The sequence below is a fragment of the Amblyomma americanum genome, chromosome 1 (assembly GCF_052857255.1).
Source record: "Amblyomma americanum isolate KBUSLIRL-KWMA chromosome 1, ASM5285725v1, whole genome shotgun sequence".
Taxonomy (NCBI): domain Eukaryota; kingdom Metazoa; phylum Arthropoda; class Arachnida; order Ixodida; family Ixodidae; genus Amblyomma; species Amblyomma americanum.
Window position 1 is genome coordinate 211,274,893 of NC_135497.1, and position 24,889 is coordinate 211,299,781.

A 24,889-nucleotide genomic window follows, 5' to 3' on the forward strand; every position below is an offset into this window, starting at 1 on the left:
GAAGGCTTCCCGAGGAATATTGCAGATTATTTGTTTGCAATCGAGAAAATAAAGGTTTTATGCCACAGAAAATTAGGGGCTTTTACATGGGCAATAGACGGTACTGCGCCAGCAGTTCGAATAAATGGGGGTCAATTTGATGAGTTTTTACTCTATAGTGCCCCAGTCTTGATTCTCTTTTTCAGGATGTTATTTCAGAAAAATAAACAGGGTGACCTGGTCTGTTAGCAGCAATGACAAAATCGTCAGTTTTTTTTTAAAGCAAAAGCTTTACTCCTCCCCTCCGTAGCTTCTTCGCCGTGTGCGTGAGTATGACGTTGAACCAAGAACAAACCACGTGACAGCTATGACGTTACTCAGCCGCTGCCACCGCCGAAACTGGGCGCTCACCTCTGTTTCTATAGGCCATTGGCGTTCATTGGCACTGGCGTTGACAACGTTCTAGACTCCAATCATTTTGAGGAAAGGGAGGGTACACAACTAGCTCCCTGGGTCAGTGGATGCTTCAATCGCAGTGGTGGTGGTGAGAGAGAGATGTGGGCTGCAAACATTAGTGCTGACAATGTTGTGGCAGACACGCAGCACTAGGCCGCAGCGTTCATTTGATGACCAACCTCTCGCGCTGCCTATCCAGTGTACAGAACGCACTCAACGTTACAGATGCTAAGCCGCATCTACTTACCCGATACACCACAGCTTTCGCTCTCTAACCAGGCTCAGCAGTAGTTCAACTGCATGTTTTTTTTCTTTTTTTCAGTTAACTAATACACAGACCCACGGGTGTTAAAGCAGCCACCATTATCAATTCCCAAATGTCCTGTCATGACAAACAGCCCTTTTGAGTTCTGCCTCTGACTCCCAGCAGCAAGTAGGTTGTTTTACACCACTCTTAAATAAGTTTCCGAACATACAGATCACATAGGTCAAAAGCGCTGTGAAGAAAATGGAGACCTCTGTCACTTGCTGAACTCCCATGTAACCAGGTAAACAAATCTTGTGTAAAAGCTCATAGCTCACAATAATGCTACAAAAATTGCAATTTTATCACACATGGTAATTGGGCAAATCAGCTTAAACTCATGCACTTCAATATTAAAGCAAGACATTTCATTTGCCAAACTGTGAGGGTTTGGCAAAAAAAAAAAATTGTGGATAAGAGAGACAAACACACTTCCTTCTTCAGTGCAAGAATCTGTGTCACTGTAACTTTAATGCTGCATGACTGGGCAATCAATGTACAAAAAAATTCAGAGCATTATGAAGTGCATGGAATTACAGTGAAATGCAAACAGACAGGTTAAACTAAAATTTTGCCACTGTGTAACCTCACATGCTAATGCATGCATACTATACTCAAAGCTTTATGAACACCCATACTTCCCCACTTATGACAACAAAAGTATTACCAGACCACAGTAAAACAGCATTAAGCTTCACAGAAACTCCTCACTAACAAAAGTGTTGCAATGCACAGACATAGATAGTGCCAGTAACCTTTCTGTACAATCTAGTCATGGAAAGCCAACACACAGCCAAAATATAAAATTGCAAACTAAGTGATTTAGTAAAAAAAAATCCACTGGACAGATATATAGTACTGTTCAGTGGTGCACACAAGGAGTTCCATTACACCCTTACGTGTCTAGCAGTCATTCCTGCAATGTACTTTTAGGCCTTACATGTGCCCACCAGTCTGCAGGAATGGCCTTTGTCAGAGTTTGAACAGAGAAACTGCAGATAAAAAGTTAAACAACACACTAAACCACTTAAAACCACGCAAAATACACAAATAATGCTTACAAACATCTAAAAAAAAAGCCTTCACTCTGGCCTGAAAACTTACTGCTAGCACCCCTTCCTTTCAAACTGATACAACAGTTTTAGAAGGACACTGCAGACAAGTTTAATAAAAACTTGACAAATTTTTCCTTACTGTCGTCCTCTGTCACTTTTCATAACTGAAAACCTGCTGTGTGCCTCCCCACAGCAATGCCCTCACAACAAATAAAACACCCAACTTATATGCCTGGGAAGTCACACATTTTGAAAACCAAATGGTTATCTTTACAAAAAGCAAGCACAACTACATGTGCTCTGATAAACTATAACACTAATATGTAACACAGTATAAGTGCCAACAATATGCACACAGAAAACGATAAAAATAAGCACAGTACAGTAAAATACTACCTGAACAAAGTTCGGGAATACCAAGGAAATGTTTCCTTGAATGAAATTAAACCTCAGTCAACATTCTCTTAATACTTTCGAAGGTTGTCAAAGTGGTATTTCACTGTGCTGAACAGTCGAACAGAAACATCAATGTATATACAGAAAAACAACAAAAGGTTACTCTCATCATCACAAATATCCCGCTGCCAGAATCTATGCAACGGCAAAAAAAAAAAAAAATCAGCCCTAAAGTAAGGACTGGTGGCAGTATATAGCATGTCTTCTACATACTTTTGGGTCCAGCTAGATATGTTATGCAGCGCTACACATGCTGGTCAGTTCCCAAACAGAACAAGAATATGCCAAACCTTCATGAAGTTTACACATGTACAGGGACCAATGCCCTACTGAACATAGTAACTCTAAATATTGAAGTACACATAACTATGTCACCAAGATTTCGTTAAATTTAAGCAGCGCTAACTTTTAGGACGAATACACAGACGACATGACAGGACGGGCGCATAACCAACTAGCCCCGCAACGTGTTTTACTATGTCACCAAGAAATCCACCCAATAAATTTGGGGGGGGGGGGGGGGGGGGGAGAGAATCCGAAGGATGGCTGAAAAACACAAAAGCATACTTTACATCCCTTCTTGCATTCACCCCCCCCCCCCCCCCCCCCCCCCCATAAATCTGTGGACAATTGCCCACAGAAGTTTCTGAAAGACAGAAGCTACTAAAAGGCTTATTTTCTCACTGCCTGGAGGCACAGTGAAGGCTGCACTCTGCAGGTTGCATAGGAAGTGCAGAGCACTCGCTCCACACCATGCTGCACGCTTAGACTGCCATGGAATGAGGCTAGTTTGTGGGTTCTGAGCTCCAGAAACTGCTGTGGGCACACATACTTAAAGAGGAAACGTGGCAAATAAAAGACCAGATTTCACTGAAAAATCCAACTTCGCATACTACAGGCTTTTCTTCATTATTGACAGTTAAGCCATGCAGTTATGAAGTAGTGCAGCAAAGCAGATAAATACACACAACGAAACAGTTCACTGGTACAAGAAGCTTAGCAAAAATGCCATGGCACCACTTTTCTGAGGCTTCATGTTTTGAGCAGTGTCACTCAATGCTTCAACGTCCTTGAAAGAATAATGAAACAAACAAACAAAAACTACCTCTTGCAAATGAGCCTTGACACATTTCAGAGCAATTAAGGTGCCAAAATTTTGTATTGTACGCAGAACCAGATATCATGTCAACATGCAGAGTGATGCTTTCTGTGCCAGTTCTTGCTTATGGCAAGACTGTTTAAGACCATAAGTTACTTTAATTTATTTATTAGGAAAGAAAGAGAGAGGCCACATTCAGACATGTATTTAACAAAGTTCAGTGGTCACTAAAACTACAGCCGGCCAAATCTTTAGCTGGCGTGATTAACAGCCGCGTTTTCCGTGCTCCTGCAGCTTATGACGGAGAAAACGTGCAAAAATATCAAATCTAAGCATAGGCTCACTGAGCCCGTGCTTAATATTGAGCTTTCCACAAGTTTGCTTCATCGTAAAGTGCAGGAGCGCAGAAAAAGCTACTGTTGCGCGCACGCTAGCTAAAGATTTGGCTGGCTATACATGTCATGCACTGCCCATGAAGTTGCTTTTTTGAAAAGACAAGCAATAACTGAGTAATAGCTCCAGTGGGCGGTACTGAAGTAGGGTGGCAGTGAAAGCAGCCCCACAGTTAGCTGCAACTAGTGGGCCGTGGAAGCCTGAGCCTGAGCTTCTTCTCGGCGCTGGTAGTTGAGGACTGTCTCACCAATTTTCTCTTTGGAATACTTGCACTTTGGTGAGCCACACGCACACGTGAACAACTTGTACTTGATCATCCAGAACTTCTCTCCATAGTCAAACCTGCAGCGGAAAAAGCAGAGTAAGAATAAAGCTCACCAGAAAAACTTGGCGCCAAATCACTTTTTGCAGTACTCATTTTTATTTATTTTTTTTCTGTGTCACACCCGATGCTCTCTAATTCCCACTTGAGCGACAGTGACTGGTGTCGCAACACTGACAGGCAAAGAAGGAAACAGAATTGAACACCTTTCCAGCAGTGCAATTCATTGCTCAGAAGACAGCAATTGGCCACAAGTCCACAAGACAAATAGTTTTTCAATGTAGTGTGCAGCGCTTATGAATTCACCGAGGACAACTATTACTGTATATTGCAGATTACAAGTATACTGCATTTACACGATTCTAAGTCGTCCCCCCCCCCCCCCCCACCCCCCCAAATCACATTTCCGAAAAAAAAAAACTTCCGAGGTTCTTTAAGCTTGGCCTTGAATAGTTAAACGCGATAGCATTATACAACAGCCACCGTTTATCGCCAGCCGCTATCGGCTACCACGCTCGGCCGTGCCCGTGGGCACATTCCAAAACGAAAATGTGTTAGTCACTGGACTACTCGCCCGCACTAGCGTCATCGTCCTCACCAGAGCTGCCGCCTTGATTGCTGCTGTGGTTCCACAGCACGTCATTCTAATGTCATCGCCCAGCGAAATCTTGCACTTCGCAAACAGCCACATCATGACATCACGTGGAACAGCTGAAAATTTTCCTCGCTGCAGCTGCCACACCTGCATCACCCGTTGAGAACGCTGACTCGTGGCCCACCTCGCAGTTGTTTGTTTCTTCGGCATAAAGAATGGCAGCCATCTTGAACGTAGCCGTGAACAAGCGCCGGTCGCTTACTGGACACGGAGCACAAATGACGACTGATGAAGCACTACATTAAAACTCGGAACTGCGCGAAAACGGGTATTCAGGCTCAAAACAAAGGTATACATCGTTTTAGATTAAAACATTAAAAACAGCCGGCACTAGTTAAATGCGTCAGAGCCAAAGAGAAACTAAGCGTGAATGGCGTCAGCTCTTCCGTCGGCTACAGACACTCCCCGGCGCCGCTGTTGTTCCGAGTGAGGGCGCCGCCTCGGTTGGAACAGCGGCGCTTCCATCAACTACCAACACTCCCTTGAGTGCCGAGCACACATTTGAAAGTAAAAAGAAAACGTGTTGGATGCTTGAGCTTCCCGTAGAACGAGATTGCGTTATCGGGCCATCGCTGCTTATCACCAGCTGCAGTCTGCAGCCACGTGTGGGGAGTGTGGGGTGTCAGTTTGCTGGTAATCGATAGCCGCCATCAGCCGCCGTCTGCGGGGGGGAGGAGATGCCAGTTCTGTGCTTTGACATAGCAGCTACTCAAGGCCAGCACCAAGAGCGATGCGACGGTGCCGCGCAGCAAAAAATGCAACCATGCTATAGCATGCCCGATACCTTGTCTCGCCTTTACTTATAGTGCCATGTTTTCGTTTAGATTGTAAGTCAACCCCCCCACTTCGGATTTTCAAATTTTGAAAAATAGGTCGACTTACAATAGCGTAAATACGGTAGATTCTGATTATAAGTCGATGCCCCAACTCGCGACACTTCCTAGGCAAAAAAAAAAAAAAAATGAGTTCGACTCCAGATATAAGTCAACACTGCCTCACCCTGCGGCCTGTAGCTCGGCATTAAAACTGAGTCACACAAAGAAACATTTATTTGTCCCCAAGACATCTCTTACGACTCGTTGCCGCTGGTGAGAAGGACACAGTCGTGGTCATCGCTATCTTTTGAGCCACTGCTGCTGCTGGCTGTCGGAAGTAGTGCCAAGATGCCACAAGTGGAAAACACTGTACAGAACATGTCGGTTGGTAATCCATACCAGGCATCGTTGACAGATTGCGCCACTTCGCTTAAAGAAGCGCGGTTTACCCGTTCTGTCAGTGTCTGTGTTTTCCTGTTGCAGCCATTTATTGTAGAACCCACCGATGTGGTCTTCGAACGGCTTGTTAAGCGCCACATCCAGTGGCTGAAGAACAGGTATCAACCCGACCGGAACGATGACCAGGTCATATCCAGTGCCCACTGCCACTTTTTTCACACATTCGGTGATGTGACCGAAGAAGGAGTCAAGGATAAGCATGCTGCGGGGCTTTAGCAGTGCACCCGGTCACATACACCACACGAGACAAAACCATTCAAGGACAGTAAAAAAAAAAAACCTTTTCATTAACCCGCACAATAACTTTAAACGGAAACTTTTTGTTGGTCGACACCATGTTCCCCTTGAACGAAAGAAAGAGTGGTAGTTTGTGCCCATCTGCCGTGCTGCACATCACTGTGAAACTTGTGCGTGTGGCCCGTGGTCAGCAGGCGAACCAGGCGCTCCCCCTTCCTGAGCACAGTTCTCTTACTGGGCAGATAAAAACAGACTGGAGTCTGGCTGGCGTTGCCAATTTGACCAAGCACGACAAGTGTTTTGCCCTCAGGTCACTCGCACAGCACAGAAATGCTCATTGTTTCTCTTCGTATGCTGCGGACAACCTTTGGCATACGGTCGCGAGTCACTTCAGGCTCAGGCTGTTCCTTTTCATGAAATCTGTCACCCATTTCATAGACACCTTAACTGAGTGGGTGCGATGCGCATTTCCTCCGCGACAGTGCATGCCTCCGCTTCAGTGTCATCGTAGTAAACACTAAGGCTCATAATTTTTTGGTGGTGAACCAAATTTCGAACTGCCCCTTAAACAGCAGGCCGCCGTCCAAATTTTGGTCCATGAAAGGAATGGCGAGTAGCAATACATGAAAAGATCTTGCTTCTTTGCTCTCTCCCTTCCGTCAGACACTTTTCTGACACATCATATTTCTGCCCTGCGGTAACGTTGTTTTCCGACTCGGCGTGGACGATTGCTTGTTGCTCGTTGCCGAGGTTGCAGTGTCATCCTGGCGTCTGTCAGGCAGACGCACACAGCACTGCTAGTTTTTTTTTTACGCCATTACCTGCGACTCGAGTGCATCTACAAGGTTTCTATCAGAATCAGATTTTCTAATACCCCAATTTTTCGAGGTTTTTTTTTTAAATGTTCCATTAAAAATTTCCTGATGCAGAGGTTGTCTGCAATGGGCATGTGCGAGCACAAGCACGCAAAAAGAAAGTAAAGGAAAAAAATGAAAAAAAAGAGAAACTTTCATACATGCACTTAACAGAGATCATGGCTTTCGTCGGGCACCATTTCCACCCCATTAGATTAAGATGAGTTTTTGCCTTACATAAATTGAACACCACACACAAACACTAGCAGCAGAAACAAACTGATCTCAAGTGTAAACGAAGTAGTATTATCTGTTATATATGTAGGGGTTGGACTTTTCAGTTTTTATTTTTCGGACATTCGGCGGACACCATATTTACATGACTATAAGACGACCTTCTTTTTTTTTAACTTGAAAATCTGACATTGGGGGGGGGGGGGGGGGGGTCGACTCACAATCAAAACCCAAGCATGGCACCATAAATAAATTGAAACAAATGAGATATCAGGGGTGCTGCAGCGTGGTTGCAATTTTATGTTTGCTCTATGGCTCTACACAGTAGCATTCAGCTATTCTGTGCACTTTTTCAGAAGGATTTTTCTTTTTTTTTACTTTCAACTGTGCACTCGGCTCACAAGAGAGTGTCGATAGTTGATGGAAGGGCAGCTGTTCCAGTCGCAGTGGCACTGCCACTCGGAACGGCAGCTCTAATGGGGAGAGTCGGTAGCTGATGGAGGAGAATGCTGCTCACACGTAGTTTTTCTTTGGCTCTACTTGGCGCTTTTTGCGACTGCCGGCCATGCTTTACCAGTTTTCAATGTAGTGCTCCGTGAAACATCATTTGCGCTCCGGGTCCGGTAAGCATCTGGCGAGCGCTCGTTCACGGCTACATTCAAGATGGCTGTCATTACGCCGAAGAAACAAACTGCGCCGGGCCGCAAGGTCGACATCTTGGAACAGGTGATACATACAGGTGCGGCGGCTGCTGCGAGGCGAAATTTTCAGCTGTTCCACGCGATGTCTGGAACGATTGTTTGCAAAGTGGGGATTTCACGAGACGGCAATGTGCTGTGGTTGTTTGCGAAGTGGAGGATTTCGCTGGACGACGACGTTAGAATAATGTGCTGTGGGACCGCAGCAGCGACGACAAGGCAGTGCTAGTGAGGACGAGTAGTCCTGTCACTGACACACTTTTGTTTTGGAATGTGTCCACGGGCATGCCTTCCTTTTAATGCGACAGCGTTAGGGAGCTCATGAGGCGGAAAAGCCGACATCGTCGATGCAGTGGTGGAACTGCCGTGGCTTAAGGGGGACACGGCTCTTTCAGGCCGAAAATTCGCGAAAAAAAAAAATTGGTTTTTCAATTTTGTCATATTCGGATTCACGGGGTCATTTTGCACCTGACATCGAATTTTTAGAAAGAAATAGCCAGTATTTGCTTAGTAATAGCCATTTAAATTTCCAAAGGCGCACGAGTTGTCTTTTAAATTGAGGTCAAATCATGCCTTGCCATCGCTCGGTACCTACGCGCTCCCCCGACGTCGTTTTGGTCTCGTTCGAAAGCTCGTGCCTCCAGCTTTTTTTTATATCGGTAAGCGACGCTGGGATTCTTCCGTTCACAAACAAAACGACCGCAAATAAAACGTGCGTGCCGCGTTGTCATTGGTTAGAAAAGCCATGTGATCAAAATGGCGCTCTGTGATTGGATAGGCCTCGGGGTAAGCTTGTCTGCTCCTGAAGTGCGGCGCCATTTTGAGAGAGTCTGCTGCGCAGCGTGTGTGGATGAAGTTTCATCATATGAAGTTTTATAGTTTCATCGGTTCAGCGCCCGGAAACAGAGAAAACGCAAAAGGCACAAGGAGCCTGGACTATCGCAGCCTCCGCAGAGCGAAGGTCAAAGTGTGGATGGCGCGCTGCCAACCGCACTGTGAACAACCGTGAAGCGCGTCAAGGACCCACGCCGTCAACAACGACGCATTGCTAGTGGCGTCGCCGGCTCCGCTCCCCAAGCAAAAACGAAGAAAACGCAGTTCGAATAGGCGCTGGAATTGACACAACTTCAGCAGGGCGAAGGTCAAAGTGTTACTGGAGCGCTGCCAACCGCATCGTGAACAGCCGTGAAAGTGCGCCGCGGACCCGCGCTGTCAACAACAACGCATCGCCAGTGCCGTCGCCGGCTCCGCTCCCGAGCAAAAACGAAGAAAACGCAGTTCTAGTCGACGCTGCAATTGACACAGCCTCAGCACGGCGAAGGTCAAAGTGTTACTGGAGCACTGCCAACTGCGTCGTGAACGACCGCGAAGCGCGTCGCGAACCTGCGCCGTAGACGACGGCGCACCTACTGTGCCGTCGCCGGCTCTGCTCCCGGGCAAAAAAATGATGTGCAGTTCGAGTCTACACCAGCCGCGTATGCATCGATGCTGGAATTATGACCAATATCAATGTGATCGAAACTAGGGCCCGTGAACGAGTGATACTTCGTTTTGAATTGACGCTAGCGACAATGCGAAAGACTGAGCCTTTCATCGCGTCTGTTTCTGAGGCTCCACCAAGAAGCGAAAGTTATCTGTGGACATCATTAAGATGGCAAAAAGGTGGCAGAGATGCAATGCACGCTGATTATGCCCCTGGTGCATTCCTATGAGATTTAAGTTGTTCCTGTCGCATAAAGATGGTAGGAAACGTTTTTTGTCGTTTCCTCAAAGCACCAATTTTGACACATTAGCAATAGTGTAGGGATGATATCTCTGGTTCTAGGCGGGCTAGCTTCACAATTATTTTTTTGTTGGAAAGATGAACTCACAGAGAGCGAAATAAGACTAAATCAAGACCAGTTGCCAATCAGCATAATTTTAATACATTTCGTTTGAGCCGCCATATTGAATTTTCCCTGGTAAAGTTTAATGTGCTGTAACTTCTGTTCAAATGGGCCTAAAACAACCATTTTTGTCTTATTGCATTCCATGGACATTTAGTATGCTGAACTTCACCATGGCATTTACCGTTACAAAATTAATTTACCTGCATGTTCGAAACAAAGATTGCACAATATTTTGACAACAAATTGTTTCACAGAAAAAATAAAAAGCATATTTGAAATCAGCATATCGAAATACATAGACTGGGTAAGTTTCATGAATATCTATCAAGAAATAACTTGCCGGAAGCCAGAACTTACCTTCGTGCCATTTATGCATGGTTTTGCATTGACTTGTTACCCTTAAAAAGTTTTGTATGTCCTGACATGCAGCGGAAAAACCTACTTAACAAAGCAACAGCCTGAAGTGAGTGATAAGTCTGAGCAGACGGTGGTACACTAGTCAGTAGTGCTTAGCTTAGTGGTCGAGCCTTCCTATCTACAACAGCGTATCTGAGTTCGTGGATCAGTGCCTCATAGATCACAGTCACTGCACTGAATTCCTAAGATATCTTTGTCTCACTGCGTTCCTGGTTCCAGCACTTTCTTGAATGAGTATAGACATCTCATTTTGGTGGCATGTTTTCTTCTATAATGATGCGGAAGACACTACTACGCATGAATCACCATGTGATATTCGCCTACGACCGCTAAATAATTTATAATCAAATTTTTTCTGTCATGCTGTTTCGGTTTCAACAGCCGAACAATGGCTGTGACGTCAAACAGTGCTTTTGTGTCAAGTGAGGCATGAAAAAATGGCCACAAAATCGCTGCTTCATCATTTTAATTCACTGCAGTGCTGAAGCCAGCCTTCCTCAAGAGCTGGAATGACAACGAATGAGGACGCAGCGATTATATTGCAGTTTTTTAATGTCTCACGTGGCCTGTAAGTATACGTTGACAACACAGTCCTGTTTCAGCTGTTGAAACTGAAACCATAACAGCACGACAAAGAAATGCGATTATAAATTATATAGCAGTCATAGGAGAATACCAGGTGGTAATCCGTGCATAATAAAGCCTTACACATCATTCCAAACAAGAAAATGTGCACCCAAAATTTAGGTGTCTAATTTTCTGCTGTGACCTACTGTAACTGGTACTGAATAGCCAGTTGTGACATGCATGCCAGAAATACTGACTAACCTATTTCACTTAAAACCAAATTAAAAAATTTGAATTCGGCACACATTTATCAGCATTTCACAGTTGAACCAAAAACTCCAACCCCTATTCATATGGCACATTAATCCTAACTGTGACTCATTAAACATTAGGAACATATAAGCCACTTCCAGGCCAGGATATCTCGTTTGTCTCGCCTTTATTTTTGGCGCCATGCTTTGGTTTCGATTGTAAGTCGGCCTCCCCACTTCGGATTTTCAAATTTTTAAAAATTGGTCGACTTACAATCGTGTAAACATTGTAATAGTTACATCCTAGCACAACAACAACAACCTCCAAAAACAAGAAAAATTTCCTGTTCAATTCTATTCAGCACCCTGATTTCAATATATCATTTGGGCACCATAACAGGTTTGACGCTGCAAAGCATGCTCTTCTGTATTTGCTCACCCTAGTTCTTCATTGCGGGCAATAGGGCGTGAGCTGAAGAAGACCATCCGAGGAAATCGTAGGTCTTGGTGGTCCACAAAAACTCGTACAGGGACAAGGTTTGGCTCACACAGGTGGTTAATAAACCGGCTCACATTGCCATAGTGCCGGGCATCCAGACAGTAGGTCTCCCCATCCTGCATGGCATACCAATGTCACCACAATTACACTCCCAAGCTTACAATCAGCGACAACAAGGTTACAGCAATTAGGTTTCCAATTAAAAATTGTGGCTCTGTAATGGTGATTTAGTTTTTCACGGCACAAGGGTAGTTTTTCAGTCTACACAAGGTGGGGTTGGAGACTCAGTTTCCAAGCATAAGGCCAGGGGAAAGCTTGAACCCACTGCATCACCAGTGGGTACACGACAGCACTGGTGATCAAATCCTGCACCTCCCACATACGAGGTGGATGCTCAAACATCTAGGGAACCGCTGCAAAAAATTTTCAGAAATGTTCCCAAATTAATGCTTATTCAAATAGCAACAAGTGAGAAGGCCCTCTTGTTTTTAAAGATGCACAATTTCACTAATATAAGCAGCAGTTCACCATTTGTTTTTTATACCTCAAACACTGATCTGATACAGGGCACAAGCTCAAGCCCTGAAAATGCTGGTACTGCCATTAATTTTTTCTTTCACCATGACTACAATTAACCGGCTGTGTGCAAGCAACACCAGACCAAGTTGTCATGTTTCCTGTGGCAAATGTGACATCATTTTGTCCTTCATTTAGCCAAAAAAAAATTGAAGTGTGCCTATGTTGGCCTACGAACAGGGTTAATATACAGTCGACGACCGATTTTTCGGACCCGCTAGGGACTGCAAAAACGACCGAAAAATCAGGCAGTCTGGAAAATCAAATTTCACCGAAAAAATTATGAACTTATTGCTATTATGCTGGAGGAAGAGGTCAGTTGTGTTGCACACATTCTAAAGCTCCTACAGTTGAATCCCGCTACAGTAGAATCTCGATGATACGATTACGGCTGATACGAATTTCGGGATGATACGAATTTTAAGAATGCTTTGAACAGACTACATTGTATAGAATACGTTAAGATTCGGGGTGATACGAACGGTTTCTGAACCCGCCGCGGTTGATACGAACGTGCAAACCAGTGGCGCATGCGAGCGGGCCGGCGCGGCCGCGCGAGTCCTCTCCACCCCCCGCCGCGACGAACGTTGTACGAACACGCAAACCGAGCCACCGAGCGGCTCAGCGCAACACTGGCGCACACAGGGGGAGAGGGTACCCACCGCGCCCCGCGGCCTCTTCTCTCCCCCTCCCCCCCACTAGCCACCCTACCCCCACCTCCCTTTCGTAGCAACCATGTAGCAACCCGACCAGCACGAACCATACGAACCAAGGACGGCCAAGGCGAGGCACGTGCCCAGTCGTGTACGTCACCCATTTGCTGGCAGCTCATTGGTCTATCGAAAAGTTGTCTCGCCGGCTGTTCCCGGGAGGGTGCCGCCGCCGCAGGGACCGCAGTCCCGCAGTTCTCCGTTCGCCGCTTCTTTCTGTGCTTCGCTGTGACGTGAACTGCCGAAACGTGACAAGGACGCAAGCGTTCGCTGCTGCCGACATGTCGCGGAAGCGTAAAGCCCTTTCTTTTAAGGAGAAGCTCGATGTGTTGAAGAAGGTTGACGAAAACCCTAAGAAGAAGCGTGTCGACTTAGCAAAAGAGCTAGGTTTGGCACCGTCGACGCTCTGCACCATTGTTGGGCAGCGAGAAGTTATCTTAAAGAATGTGCAGCACTTCGGTGTGAACGTGAAGCAGGCGAAAACAGCGACCCATGTCAAGCTGGAAGAGGTCCTGCTGACTTGGTTCCGCGAAGTGACAGCGGCCGGCGTCAACGTGGACGGCAAGGTGCTGCGTGAAAAAGCCGACACCATTGCGCTTTCGCTTGGTATTGAAAATTTCCAAGCGTCTGGGGGATGGCTGCACCGGTTTAAAGAGCGGCACGGACTTGTCTACCGGGTCGTCTCAGGTGAAGGCAAGAAAGTGGACCAGTCAGCTGTGGACGAGTGGCTGAACACGCTGCCGGCGCTGATTTCGGAGTACGCGCCACGCGACATATTTAATGCCGACGAGGCGGGCCTCTTTTTCAATCTTCAACCGGAAAGGAGTTTGTGCGTAAAAGGCCAGGCATGCCAGGGCGGCCAGAAAAGCAAGGAGAGAGTAACAGTACTCTTTTGCTGCAACTCGGATGGATCCGAGAAACTCCAGCTTACCGTCATCGGTAAGTCGAAGAAACCGAGGTGTTTCCGATCGGCGGAGCGTTTGCCTGTCTTTTACAAAGGTAACCGAAAGGCGTGGATGACTGGAGATTTTTTCCGCGAATTCTTGACAAGCCTTGATCGGAAAATGGCGTCAAGAAATCGGAAAATTTTGCTTTTCGTGGACCAGTGCTCTGCCCACCCAAAGGAAATTACGTTCAACAACGTGACAGTCAGGTTCCTGCCGGCGAACACTACCAGCCATCTTCAGCCACTGGATGCTGGGATAATTAGAAATGTTAAACATCATTTCAAAGGACTTCTAGTGAGGCGTCTGCTGGCGAAAATTGACCGTAAAGAAGCAAACTTGCGGATCAGTCTCTTGGATGCTTTGCACTTTCTAGCCATGTCGTGGGATAATGTAACTTCAGACACAATCTCGAACTGTTTCAGAAAGTGCGGATTTGCCATCGGACTTGATGCGGCTTCGGCGGGAGATTGTCAAGAGCCAGGTGAAGACTTCACGATTGATGGCTGGGACAATCTGGAAACTGAAGCTTCGGCCCGAGACTTCGTTACCGCGGACGACAACGTCGCGACCTGTGGGCTGACGTCTATTGAAGACTTGGTCAGCGAAGCAGATAACTGCGAACATGAGCCTGACAGCGATGGTGACGCTGACGACGAGTGTGATCAACCGCCGTCAACGGCAGATACTCTTAACGCTCTGGACGTTCTGCGCCGCACCGTAAGTGCCGGCAGCGTGAGCGACGAAACAGCTGCACGGTTTTATGCCTTTCAGGCGGGGCTTGTCCGCGACATCAACGGCAAAAAAGTGCAGGCAAGCATTACGGACTTTTTCAGCCGCAAGTAGTTCGCCGTAATAAAGTTTGGTTCATTTTTCGGTTGATTCCCATGTGGAAGTTGGCTTGTTTTGGATCATACGAATTCGGGATGATACGAATATTTTGCATGCTCCCTTGGAATTCGTATCATCGAGATTCTACTGTACAACGAAATCGATGGGACGTGTGAAAAAATTCGTTGCCGCGAAATTAACCAAAAATGCAAGGCAATAATTCCAGCGAAACATAGTTTTATTGCCAGAAATCTGTGAGCTTAGCCTGCTTGCGTTTCACTGCCAGCAGCGGCGTCATGCTACTCTCGCACTCTGTTAACAGCGATACCGCAATGTCGTCATCGTGTGTGCCAAGGAATTTTCTAATAACGTCGAAGGCATCCAGTACCTACGATAAGACTGCCGGGGCAGGTAAATCTTGAGCGGAGTCGTCTTCATGATCGGACGGCTCTTCCAGCTCGCGAACACTTTTGATGATGTCTTCATCGCTTCGTTCCTCGTGGACAATCACGCCCGCGTCAGCGCCGAGGAAATCGTCCAGCGCTATGTCAGCCGGGACGTTTCCAGCTTCCTGGAGCGATTTCCAAGTAACGTCAATCCCCGGAGTCGATGACGATGGTACACTTTCCACAGCTGCAGTCGTGCTGGTCGCCTTGCTGTCGACAAACCCGGCGTGCTTGAAGCAGTTGCGGATCACGCTGCACCGTTTTGCTCTCCATGCTGCAGCCATCATTTCTAAAGCCATGAAAAGATCAATTTTCGTCACCCTACAAGTGTCGGTGTTCAGGAGAAGCCGCTGGATCAACCTTTCCCGGTAGGAGGACTTCATGCTCCGGATGATGCCTTGGTCCAGGGGCTGAATGACTGAGGTACAGTTCGGCGGGAAGAACTTCAGCTCGACACTTGAAAGCTTGACGTCGTCAATGCGGTGTGCAGAACAATTGTCCAAGAACAAACAAACCTTCTGATTTTGTCTGCTCATGTCGCGGTCAAGTGCCACTACCCAGTCAGCAAAAATGGCACGGGTCATCCACGACCGGCTGTTTGCCACATACTTGACAGGTAGGCTCCTGTTCCCTTTGAAGCAGCGCGGTTTTGCAATTTTGCCAATAACTAACGGGGGCGTTTGTCAGACCCATCCACATTTGTGCACAGCAGCACAGTCACTCGTTTCTTGCTATGTTTGCCTCCGTGGCAACACTGCCCTTCAAAATCAAGCATCTTTGCTGGCAGCATCTCATAGAAGAGGCCCGTCTCGTCTGCGTTATAAATATCAGACGGAGCGTAACTGCTCATTATGTCAGTCATGTTGTCCGCCGCCCATGCTGATGCGCCGTCAACGTCCACAGATGCCGATTCACCGTACAAAACCTTGCCGACGATGTTATGCCTTTCTTTAAAGCGATTCAGCCATTCTATGCTTGCCTTAAAGTCGTTCAGCCCTAGCAAACAAGCATAATTTAGGGCCTTCTGCTGTACAATTTTACTGCTCAGGGGTATGTTTGTTGCTCACATATCGACAAACCAAGCATAGACAGCCTTGTCGAGCTCTTCATACGTTGGTTGCGTCACTTTCTTGAGCTGTGCTGAAGTGCCCGATGAAAGTGCCTTCCTAATGCTGTCCTTATTCTTCAAAATCGTTGATAGCGGACTCGGCGCGACGCCAAAATCTGCAGCAATAATTGCCTTCTTCTTTCCACTTCGGCGATAATTCTATCCTTTTCTTCTAGCGAAATAAACTTTCGTTTCTTCGTTGGCAGCGATATGGCAGAGGCGATCGACGAGATCAGACTGAGGCAAGAGATCGACGATCAACACATACCGACACACGAGAAAATGGCGGCAAGGGCTGCAGAGAAGGCGGGGAGGGGATGCTGGCTACTGGATTTGGATTTTCCTTTGGCCCTCGTACAGCCAGCAGCCTTCGCATGGCGCCAACAAGTCCCCTCGCTGCTTCCCTAAGACGAATAAATGACTCCCAACCAAATTTTTTAATAACGAATACATGAAAATGTAATAAACATACATTCCATGCATTATTTAGCTGCTCCAAGCCACTGCTTTAGCAGGGAATAATCTCATACAGCACCCAACTTTTGAAGAAAGGCAGGCCACTGACCGGTGAAGGCTCACGAAAAATTCGTAGAAGTGAATGCATGCTCACAAAGTAATTCGTTCTTGAGGGAATTTTAAAACATTAACTCCTATAGGGATTTCGCGGGGAATGAAAAATACTTCGTTGAAGCGGCATTCATTGTGCCGGGATTCAACTGTAATGACTAAATTTCGACGCGCGACACTTGCACAGACGACAGGCGGCGACCACTTTCAGGAGCTTGGCCTGGCTCTGCTGCCCTCGGCATGTCGCCAATAAATGCACGGGCTGGGACAAAGTCTAAACGGGAAAGTGAACACACCGCTGCGGGAGCTGCATTGCGCCCGCAGTACGATGGGCCCAGAAAGAGAACGCGAAGATGGCGAAACAATAAGAACCAAGAAACGGCCAAAGCAAGCGCTCCGTCGGCGTTGGCCTCCGTCATTAGGCCTAGCGACCAGAGCCAAAATCGGCATCGTATTCGGCGATATGCACTCTGCAGCGGCTTGCGTATAATGAGGAGCGTCTTGCCTGTCATCGAAACGCCACTTATTTACAGTTCTACGATAGAAAAGTCAGGGTTGCGGTGCATTTTGCCGCGGGTACCCTGACCTCGCTTTAAAATGCACTGCCATTTCCTCCCGCGCTCGCCGTCTCCGTGAAGCCGCACGCCTCCCACGTGCTTCGCTGCTACCTCTTTCCGCATTCGAAACGAAAGACTCGGCATAGATGAGTTCCGCGAACGCTGACTGCTTTTCAAGTTCGTGCGGCGGAAGGAAGACGTTCAAGAACCGTACGAATTCGAAACCACACGGTCGCATTGTGCCGACTCGCGCAGAATTTCAGTATCGCAAGAGGGCCCCTTTAAGCTTGAATTTTGTTTTTTTGATCAAGTTTTCGATCTCTCCTGCAGTTTGAAGTAATGGGGTTCCACTGTACACACTATATGGTAGCTTGGGTACTGGCGGCGAGTGCGAATGAGATCCGAAAAATCGAGCAGTCAGTTGCGGTGCGTCTGAAATTTTAGGAGCTCTTATACATTGGCTCTATGGGCCATGTCGCGGTGCCGCGAAAAAGTCTGAATAATCAAGCATGTCCGAAAAGCATGTCAGGCGTCCGAATTTTCAGCCGTCAACTGTATTCCTTTTCTTGCGTGCTACACAACTACTGCATTTATGCAATAAAAAAGTTACACATACAAAGTCACAAATAGTCACACAAAGTCACACATACAGCAGAACCCCACTGATATGTTCTTCATGGGGGCACAAGAACAAAACAAGTCACAGCAAAACTTCAAAGTTGTATCTTCAAGGCTCAACACTTTAAAGTCATGGAAAGCTCCAAAGCTGTGACCTACTGCGCTGCTAGCTTCTTTCAGAGGAAGTACCAAAACAGAATGTCCTCACAGCTGCTGGTGTTCGTACAGCCATTGGGCATGACACCAGCACAATCAGCCCGCCACATCACTCGGACTTGCACTGCCTTTACTTCCACAATGACAACATACTTTAGTAAGGTAAAAATAACAGTCCCAGTCACAGCTGATCCCAAGCTGGGCTCAATAGGTACAGAAACAAGTGCAACTGGCAAAGGCACAGAAGCAAAGAACTCTAGCAATGACATCACCCAGCTGATTGATTTCAGATTCATCGCCTCCACTGCACTTTACGCGAGACAGGCAAAGGATTATAATACCGTATTTACACGATTGTAAGTAGACTCGAATGTAAGTCGACCCCCCCCACCTCACATTTCAGACAAAGAAACATGGGAGGCCTTTTACGCTTGGCCTTTAATAAAAGAATGCAACAGCACTATCCTGCGGCCTCTGCTTATCGCCAGCCGCTATCATCTGCCACGCGCGGGCACGCCCGTGAGCACATTCTATAACGAAAATGTATTAGTCACTGGACTACTCGTTCACACTTGTGCCATTGTCCTCACTAGCGCTGCTGCGGTCCCACAGCTCGTTGTCGTTCTAACATCGTTGTGCAGCGAAATCCCACACTTCGCAAACAGCCACATCACGACATTGCGTGGAACAGCTGAAAATTTTGCCTCGCTGCAGCTGCCACACCTTTATCAACCGTTGCACACGTCAAACTTGTGGCTCGGTACGCAGTTGTTCATTTCTTCGGCGTAAAGAATAACAGCCATCTAGAATGTAGCCGTGAACGAGCGACGGTCGCTTACCAGACCCAGAGCACAAATGACGAATGACGAAGCACTACATCAAAAACTTGTCAAACGCGGCCAGCAGTAGTCACATGCGTCAGACCTAAAGAGAAACTATGCGTGAGCGGCGTCGGCTCCTCCGTCGGCTGCCGACACTCCCCGGCGCCAATACAGTTCCGAGTGGTGGTGCCACCGCGATTGTAACAGCAGCCCTTCCATCAACTATCAACGCTCCCTTGAGTGCCGAATGCGCAGTTGAAAGTAAACAAAAAAAAACTTGGACCACACCTATTAAGAGTAGAACGCGAATGCGTTATCGGGCCGCCGCTGCTTATCAGTAGCCGCAATATGCAGCCAGGGATGGAGAATGGGGGGGTCGGTTTGTTGCTTATCGACAGTAATCATCGGCAGCCGCACGCGGGGTGGGGATGCTGGTTCTGTGCGCTGACATAGCGCAGCTGCTCAAGGCCAGCATCAAGAGCGATGAGACAGAGCCACGCAGCAAATATGCAACCACGCTGTAGCATGCCTGATATCTCGTTTGTCCCGCCTTTATTTATGGTGCGATGCTTTGGTTTCAAATTTAAGTCGACCCCCCCCCCCATTCGGATTTTCTAATTTTTAAAAATAGGTCGACTTACAATCGTGTAATACGGTAGCCCACAAGTTTGGACATCGCTTGAGGCTTTTTGAATGTGCACTATATTACTGCAAAAGTATTAATAGGCAAACAGATGCAATATAAAGTAGAAAATAAAACATTCAGAAACAAAAGGCTTACTCGGTTCTCCAGGTCAAACAGGTAGGCATCCTCCCCTCGCTTGTCCGCTTCTAAATCCGACAGCACCTCACCTACATACCTGCAACAAAGAGAAATCAAAACTTTCCTCAGTGTCTGGTGGTAGCCAAAATCTTCTAAGGATGCGATTTATCACTACACAGTGCAAACATGACACAAATGGTAGTTCTACTGAATAAAGTTACTCCTCTAGGTTCCAAAGCGTCAATCCAAAAGCTGGAAACAGGGAAAAAAATGCCGTATAAATGTGCGTAAGAGCCACACTTTTTGTTCCCAGATTCAACGGTCAATTTTCGGGGTGATTTTTTTTTTTTACTTTTTTTAAGTAAAACACACCAATCAGGGAATGAGCGGCATTTATTCTACATTCAATTGTCACTCGCAGAGTCTTCCAACTACGAGCTGGTGTACTCTGGTGCTGCATGCTCATCCCACAAGAAGTCGTACAGCATGTCCGTTGTCAACGCATAGCTGTTCCACACTTCCATCACATAGCAGAGCAGCTGTTTCCAGTTTGGGAAACTTGCACAGCTTGCCTCGGAAAGCATGCTTTTTACAGCTTGTGTTCCGCAATGCCTCTTTCTGGTTGCACGATCGTCAGACGCACTTCTTGTCCATGCGAATTTCCTGCCCGCTGCATGCTTGCCGTGTTTGAGAGCAAACTCCCAGCAGTGTAGCTATTAAGGTGCTTGCCCATTGTGCTAAAATTCCAACGTTCAGCAGCAGCACACGAAAGTCACAACTACAGTGGACTAACTCAATAGAGTAAATTGCTGGGCTAGTTGGTTCATAAAACGCAATGGTGGAACCAGCGAAACAGACGCAGGACAAGAAAGAGGAGGCATACACACAACACCGCTGGACTTACAACTGACTGTCTATCCAGCTTAAGGGGGGAGACGGCTTCTGGGGGCGAAAAAAATCGCAAAAAAATCGATTTTTCAGGAATAGAATTTTTGAAATCTGCAGCTGTTTTTCTACTAGTCTGTGAAATTCCAGAACTCCGGAGTCAATATTTCGACTGTAATACGATTAAAAAACGCAGATCCGCGCACACTTGGGAAAGATTTTGACGTGAAAACCACGGTCTTTCCGCAACACGTAGCCGTCATTCTCCGGCAGTGATCGCCGCCATCTTGGTCTCATTCGAAAGAGCAGCTTTTCGTGTTCAATTTCGTGCCATTGCTGTGCTTTCACGCTGATTGGTTGCGGGAAAAAAAGGCGCCAAAAAAAAGTCGCAACGTGCGCTGCTATTCGCTAGTCGGCGCACGTGACTAAAACATGTCATCCGATTGGCTGACAAGCTTCCCGTCATCTGCTTGGCACGTTCGTGGCCGGCCATGAGCTCAAGTGGGAGCCACTTTGTGTATCGTTTTTAGTGCGCTTTGCAGCAATGTCAGCACCTAAGTTCCGCACGGCGCACAAGTTCGGGAAAAAGAGGAAGAAGACGCTGACTGACAACTTCAAGAAGAGCTCTGCGGAAACCACAAGCATCACATCTGAATCGCAGTGCGATGTGGAGACCGTGTTAGGCCTAGGCCTAACGGCGACCACGGACATTGGAACATCGGACAGCGGTCGCGTTCGGCGAGACACCCCGATGCTGCAACCTTCCGAGATAGCAGCAATTACAAAGAAAGCGCATGGGAAACTGCAGCAGACGGCATCGACTCCTGCAACGGAGCGCAAAGCTGCTTTCTTCGGTGCAACCGCAGACGCTGCGACTACCACTGCCGAACCGCTTGGCGACGCGACTGACGCAACCTTCACGATTGTTAGTTTGGAGTCTGTGAATGCGCTACTAGCGTGTGTGAAGTGCAAAGTGTGCTGCGGTAATGTGAACATCGGCAAATGTGACGAGTACGGCCTTGCTGTGAAATTGACGCTTTCGTGCGTAAATTGCGGCAACGTTTCTTCCGAATGGAGTTCGCCGTGTGTGATCGGCGGTCAAAAAAAGAATCCGTTCGTTGTGAACATTCTTGCCGCGCGTGCCATGCAAGCAACCGGAAATCAGCGTGCTGCACTAAATGATATATTCTCGGCAATGAATATATCTCATAGGGGTTTGCACACGAAAACGTGGCAAAAGTACGTCAAAGAAAAAATGACGCCCGCGGTGGATCGTGCAGCCCCGAGGATGACAGCTGACTGCGCACGATGCGTTCGGGAGGTGTACTCGCAGCTAAATCTCGGACACCCAGGTAACATTGCAGTCTCATTTGACGACTCGTGGATGACACGCGGGCATTCCTTGCACATTGGAATCGGGACAGTTATCGAGCTCTTTACTGGACTTGTGCTCGATTACGTCGTGCTCAGTAATTTTTGCGCCGCGTGCGAACGGGACCCGAAAGATGATGACCCGACGTACTCAGCGTGGAAAGCAAGCCACACATGCCAGAAGAACACCAACAAGAAGGCTTCCGAAATGGAGGTAGAGGCTGCACTCATCTTATTCAAGCGGTCTCTAGAACTGCACAAAGTCCTGTACACAACCATACTGTCCAATGGGGACAGCCGCACTTTCCTTGCTTTGCAAGAAGTCTATGGGTACATTCCAATTACCAAAGAAGACAGCATAAATCATGTGCAGAAGCGCATGGGAACCGCTCTGCGCAATGTGGTCTCAAAACAGAGAGGTTCTAATGGAGAATCCCTTGGTGGGAAGGAAAGCTTATGGCAGATTTAATTTCTAAATTGAGTTCATACTATGCATGGGCTCTGAAATCACACATTGGTGATGTGGAGGCCACACATAGGGCTGTGATGGACACCTATCATCATGTCACTTCTAATGACATCACCGCCAACCACAGCTTCTGTCCAACAGGCCCCGAGTCTTGGTGCAGACAGAATGCTGCAGAGGCCCGAGGTGACGCCATGCCACGTCACCGACACAACCTGCCTCCTCATGTCTGCAACGCTTTGCTGCCTGTATACGAAAGACTTTCTAACAAGGGGCTTCTTGAGCGCGTCCAACGAGGCAAAACTCAGAATAATAATGAATCCTTACACTCAATGATATGGGCACTTGCCCGAAAGGAGCGCCACGCCTCACTTTTTACCGTTCAGGCTGCTGTGGCCGAGGCTGCAATGAAGTTTAATGCAGGAAATGAGAGAACTGCTGCATGCATTCTGAAAGAGCTGAGCCTGACCTCCAGCATGCAAGAGAAAGACAAACAAAGGAAAGCTGCATGTGCACAAAAGCACAAATCGGCAGAAAATGTGCAGCGCATGCTGAAAAAGCGCCACTTCAATGATAGCAAGCAATCAGACTACATTCCGGGAGGCTATTAGGAATTTTTCTTCAATAAACAGCACTCTGATTGTTTTTCTCATTTTTCTCAGAATGCAAATTTTGGTCTCTGAGCAAATTTCCAAGTGGCATATCTCAGCATCTATAGCTGACAGAACCATAATTTTTTTTTTTTTAGTGTGTACCTAGGTGACCTGAGCATGCAATGTTGGAAGCAGATTTTTCAATTAAGCCCCAGAAAATTTTTTAATGATTTAGTTCCTGATTGCATGTTAGCCACAGCTTATTGCATGAATTTCATTGTACTGTGAAATCACTAATGATGGTTAAATTAGAAAACTGTTACCAACATTGCATTCCATTTTCTTTCTGGAGTCTAACAATGTGCCGTTTTTGAGCTTTTATGCTTTACTTTTCTCTCAATGTTCTGGTGAACAATGGGGGTTAATTAATTATATCTTGAGAACTAATTAACCTACCAATAAAGTAATTGCATTTTTGAAATCAGCACGAGGAGCTGGTGAAGGATATGTAATTTCATTAAGTTTGGTGGAGAAATAAATCATTTTCGTCCAGAAGCAGTCTTCCCCCTTAAGTTAAGCGGTGTTGTGCGTGTGCCTCCTTGTTCTTGTCCTGCGTCTCCTTCGCTGGTTCCACCATTGCGCATAGTACAGTGAACTACCATGCTACCACAACTCCCGTGCCTTTAACAGCCACAAAAGGCTGTAGCTGGTAATACTGATGCCAATATGAATAGCGGAACCCACAGAAGAGGAAAAAGTTGATGATGACCCGCGGCCCAGTGCGCAATCAGTGGGCGGCACAGGGAAGCTCCTGTGCACGTGCATACATGGATTTTTTTAAATATTTCCTTCGGGAAAACAGCGTGCGGCTCGTACACGCGTTTATATGGTAGTTTTTTTACGTGTAGCTATATATTACAGGTTATTTGCAGTCAGATCGTTCTTTTCACATGAGATGGTAATTTCATTTGCTATGACTACCAGCAATTGTTTGCAATATGTGACACAAGTTTACCACACTTGCTTCCTCACCTCTGCATTCGACAATGCACAACTGAGGAACAAAGGGTGGAACCTGATGAGATTTTTTGAAGTTGAGTTATAAACTGGTCCAGTGTATTTCAGGCCACAAAGGCAATCGGTACTACATCTTCAAGAGCGGCAACCAAAACAATATGCATGTACAAGTGCCCACAAAAGTTTTCGGAACGCATGAAAAAGCTGATTTTTGATGCTGCCTTGAGGTGCAGCCAGCCACTGATGTGTGCATTGTGCAGGTTGAGCAGGGAAGTGCAAAACAGTTAAGCCTTCTGGAAATTTCTGTGTTCTGAAAACTTTTGTGGGCACTGTACAGTAGCAGCCAGAATAATACGGAGCATGCTTTGGCACTACAACTCTTCTCTCTGGTTGTGTAGAGGATATAAGGCAAGTTTGCTATATTTTGCAAAGTGCACAAGTGGTAATTACAAGCATAAGTATCAAACACTTCTTAATTTTCTTCATGTAATGCATAAGGAGAGTTTTATTGCTGAAATGTGCTCTGTATTAAATCTGGCCATGTCTGTACAGCAAGGAACCAGTGAAGAATACACCTTATATCTGGAGGCCTTCCATATCAAACACATTAAAACCTCGAAAAAGTCCTAAACAAAATTCACCAGAACTTATGAAAACCATGAAAACAAAGTTGGAGAGACAAAAAATGATACTAAAATTGAATCACGTTATAACGAAGTTGAAGGGGCCTGGCGATTACTTCGTTATAGCTGTAACTTTGTTATAGCCTGTGTTGAACGAGCTCCCAAGGGAAATCATTCCTTCGTCATATCCATTATTTT

The 24,889-nt window shown here is 46.6% G+C and overlaps 1 protein-coding gene across 2 annotated transcripts in view; it reads right to left on the bottom strand.

Moving 5' to 3' along the window:
* Positions 1–1,152: 1,152 nt before the first annotated feature.
* Positions 1,153–24,889, bottom strand: part of G9a (histone-lysine N-methyltransferase G9a) — a 145,395-nt gene continuing 121,658 nt past the window's right edge. For both annotated transcript variants that reach the window (XM_077648411.1, XM_077648410.1), the window contains exons 21-24: positions 19,755–19,833; positions 11,580–11,755; positions 2,747–4,084; positions 1,153–2,616 (exon numbers count right to left, since the gene is read on the bottom strand). In XM_077648411.1, coding sequence (XP_077504537.1) covers positions 3,925–4,084; positions 11,580–11,755; positions 19,755–19,833 — 415 coding nt within the window. In that variant the 3' untranslated portion in view covers positions 1,153–2,616; positions 2,747–3,924. The remainder of the gene's footprint in view (positions 2,617–2,746; positions 4,085–11,579; positions 11,756–19,754; positions 19,834–24,889) is intronic.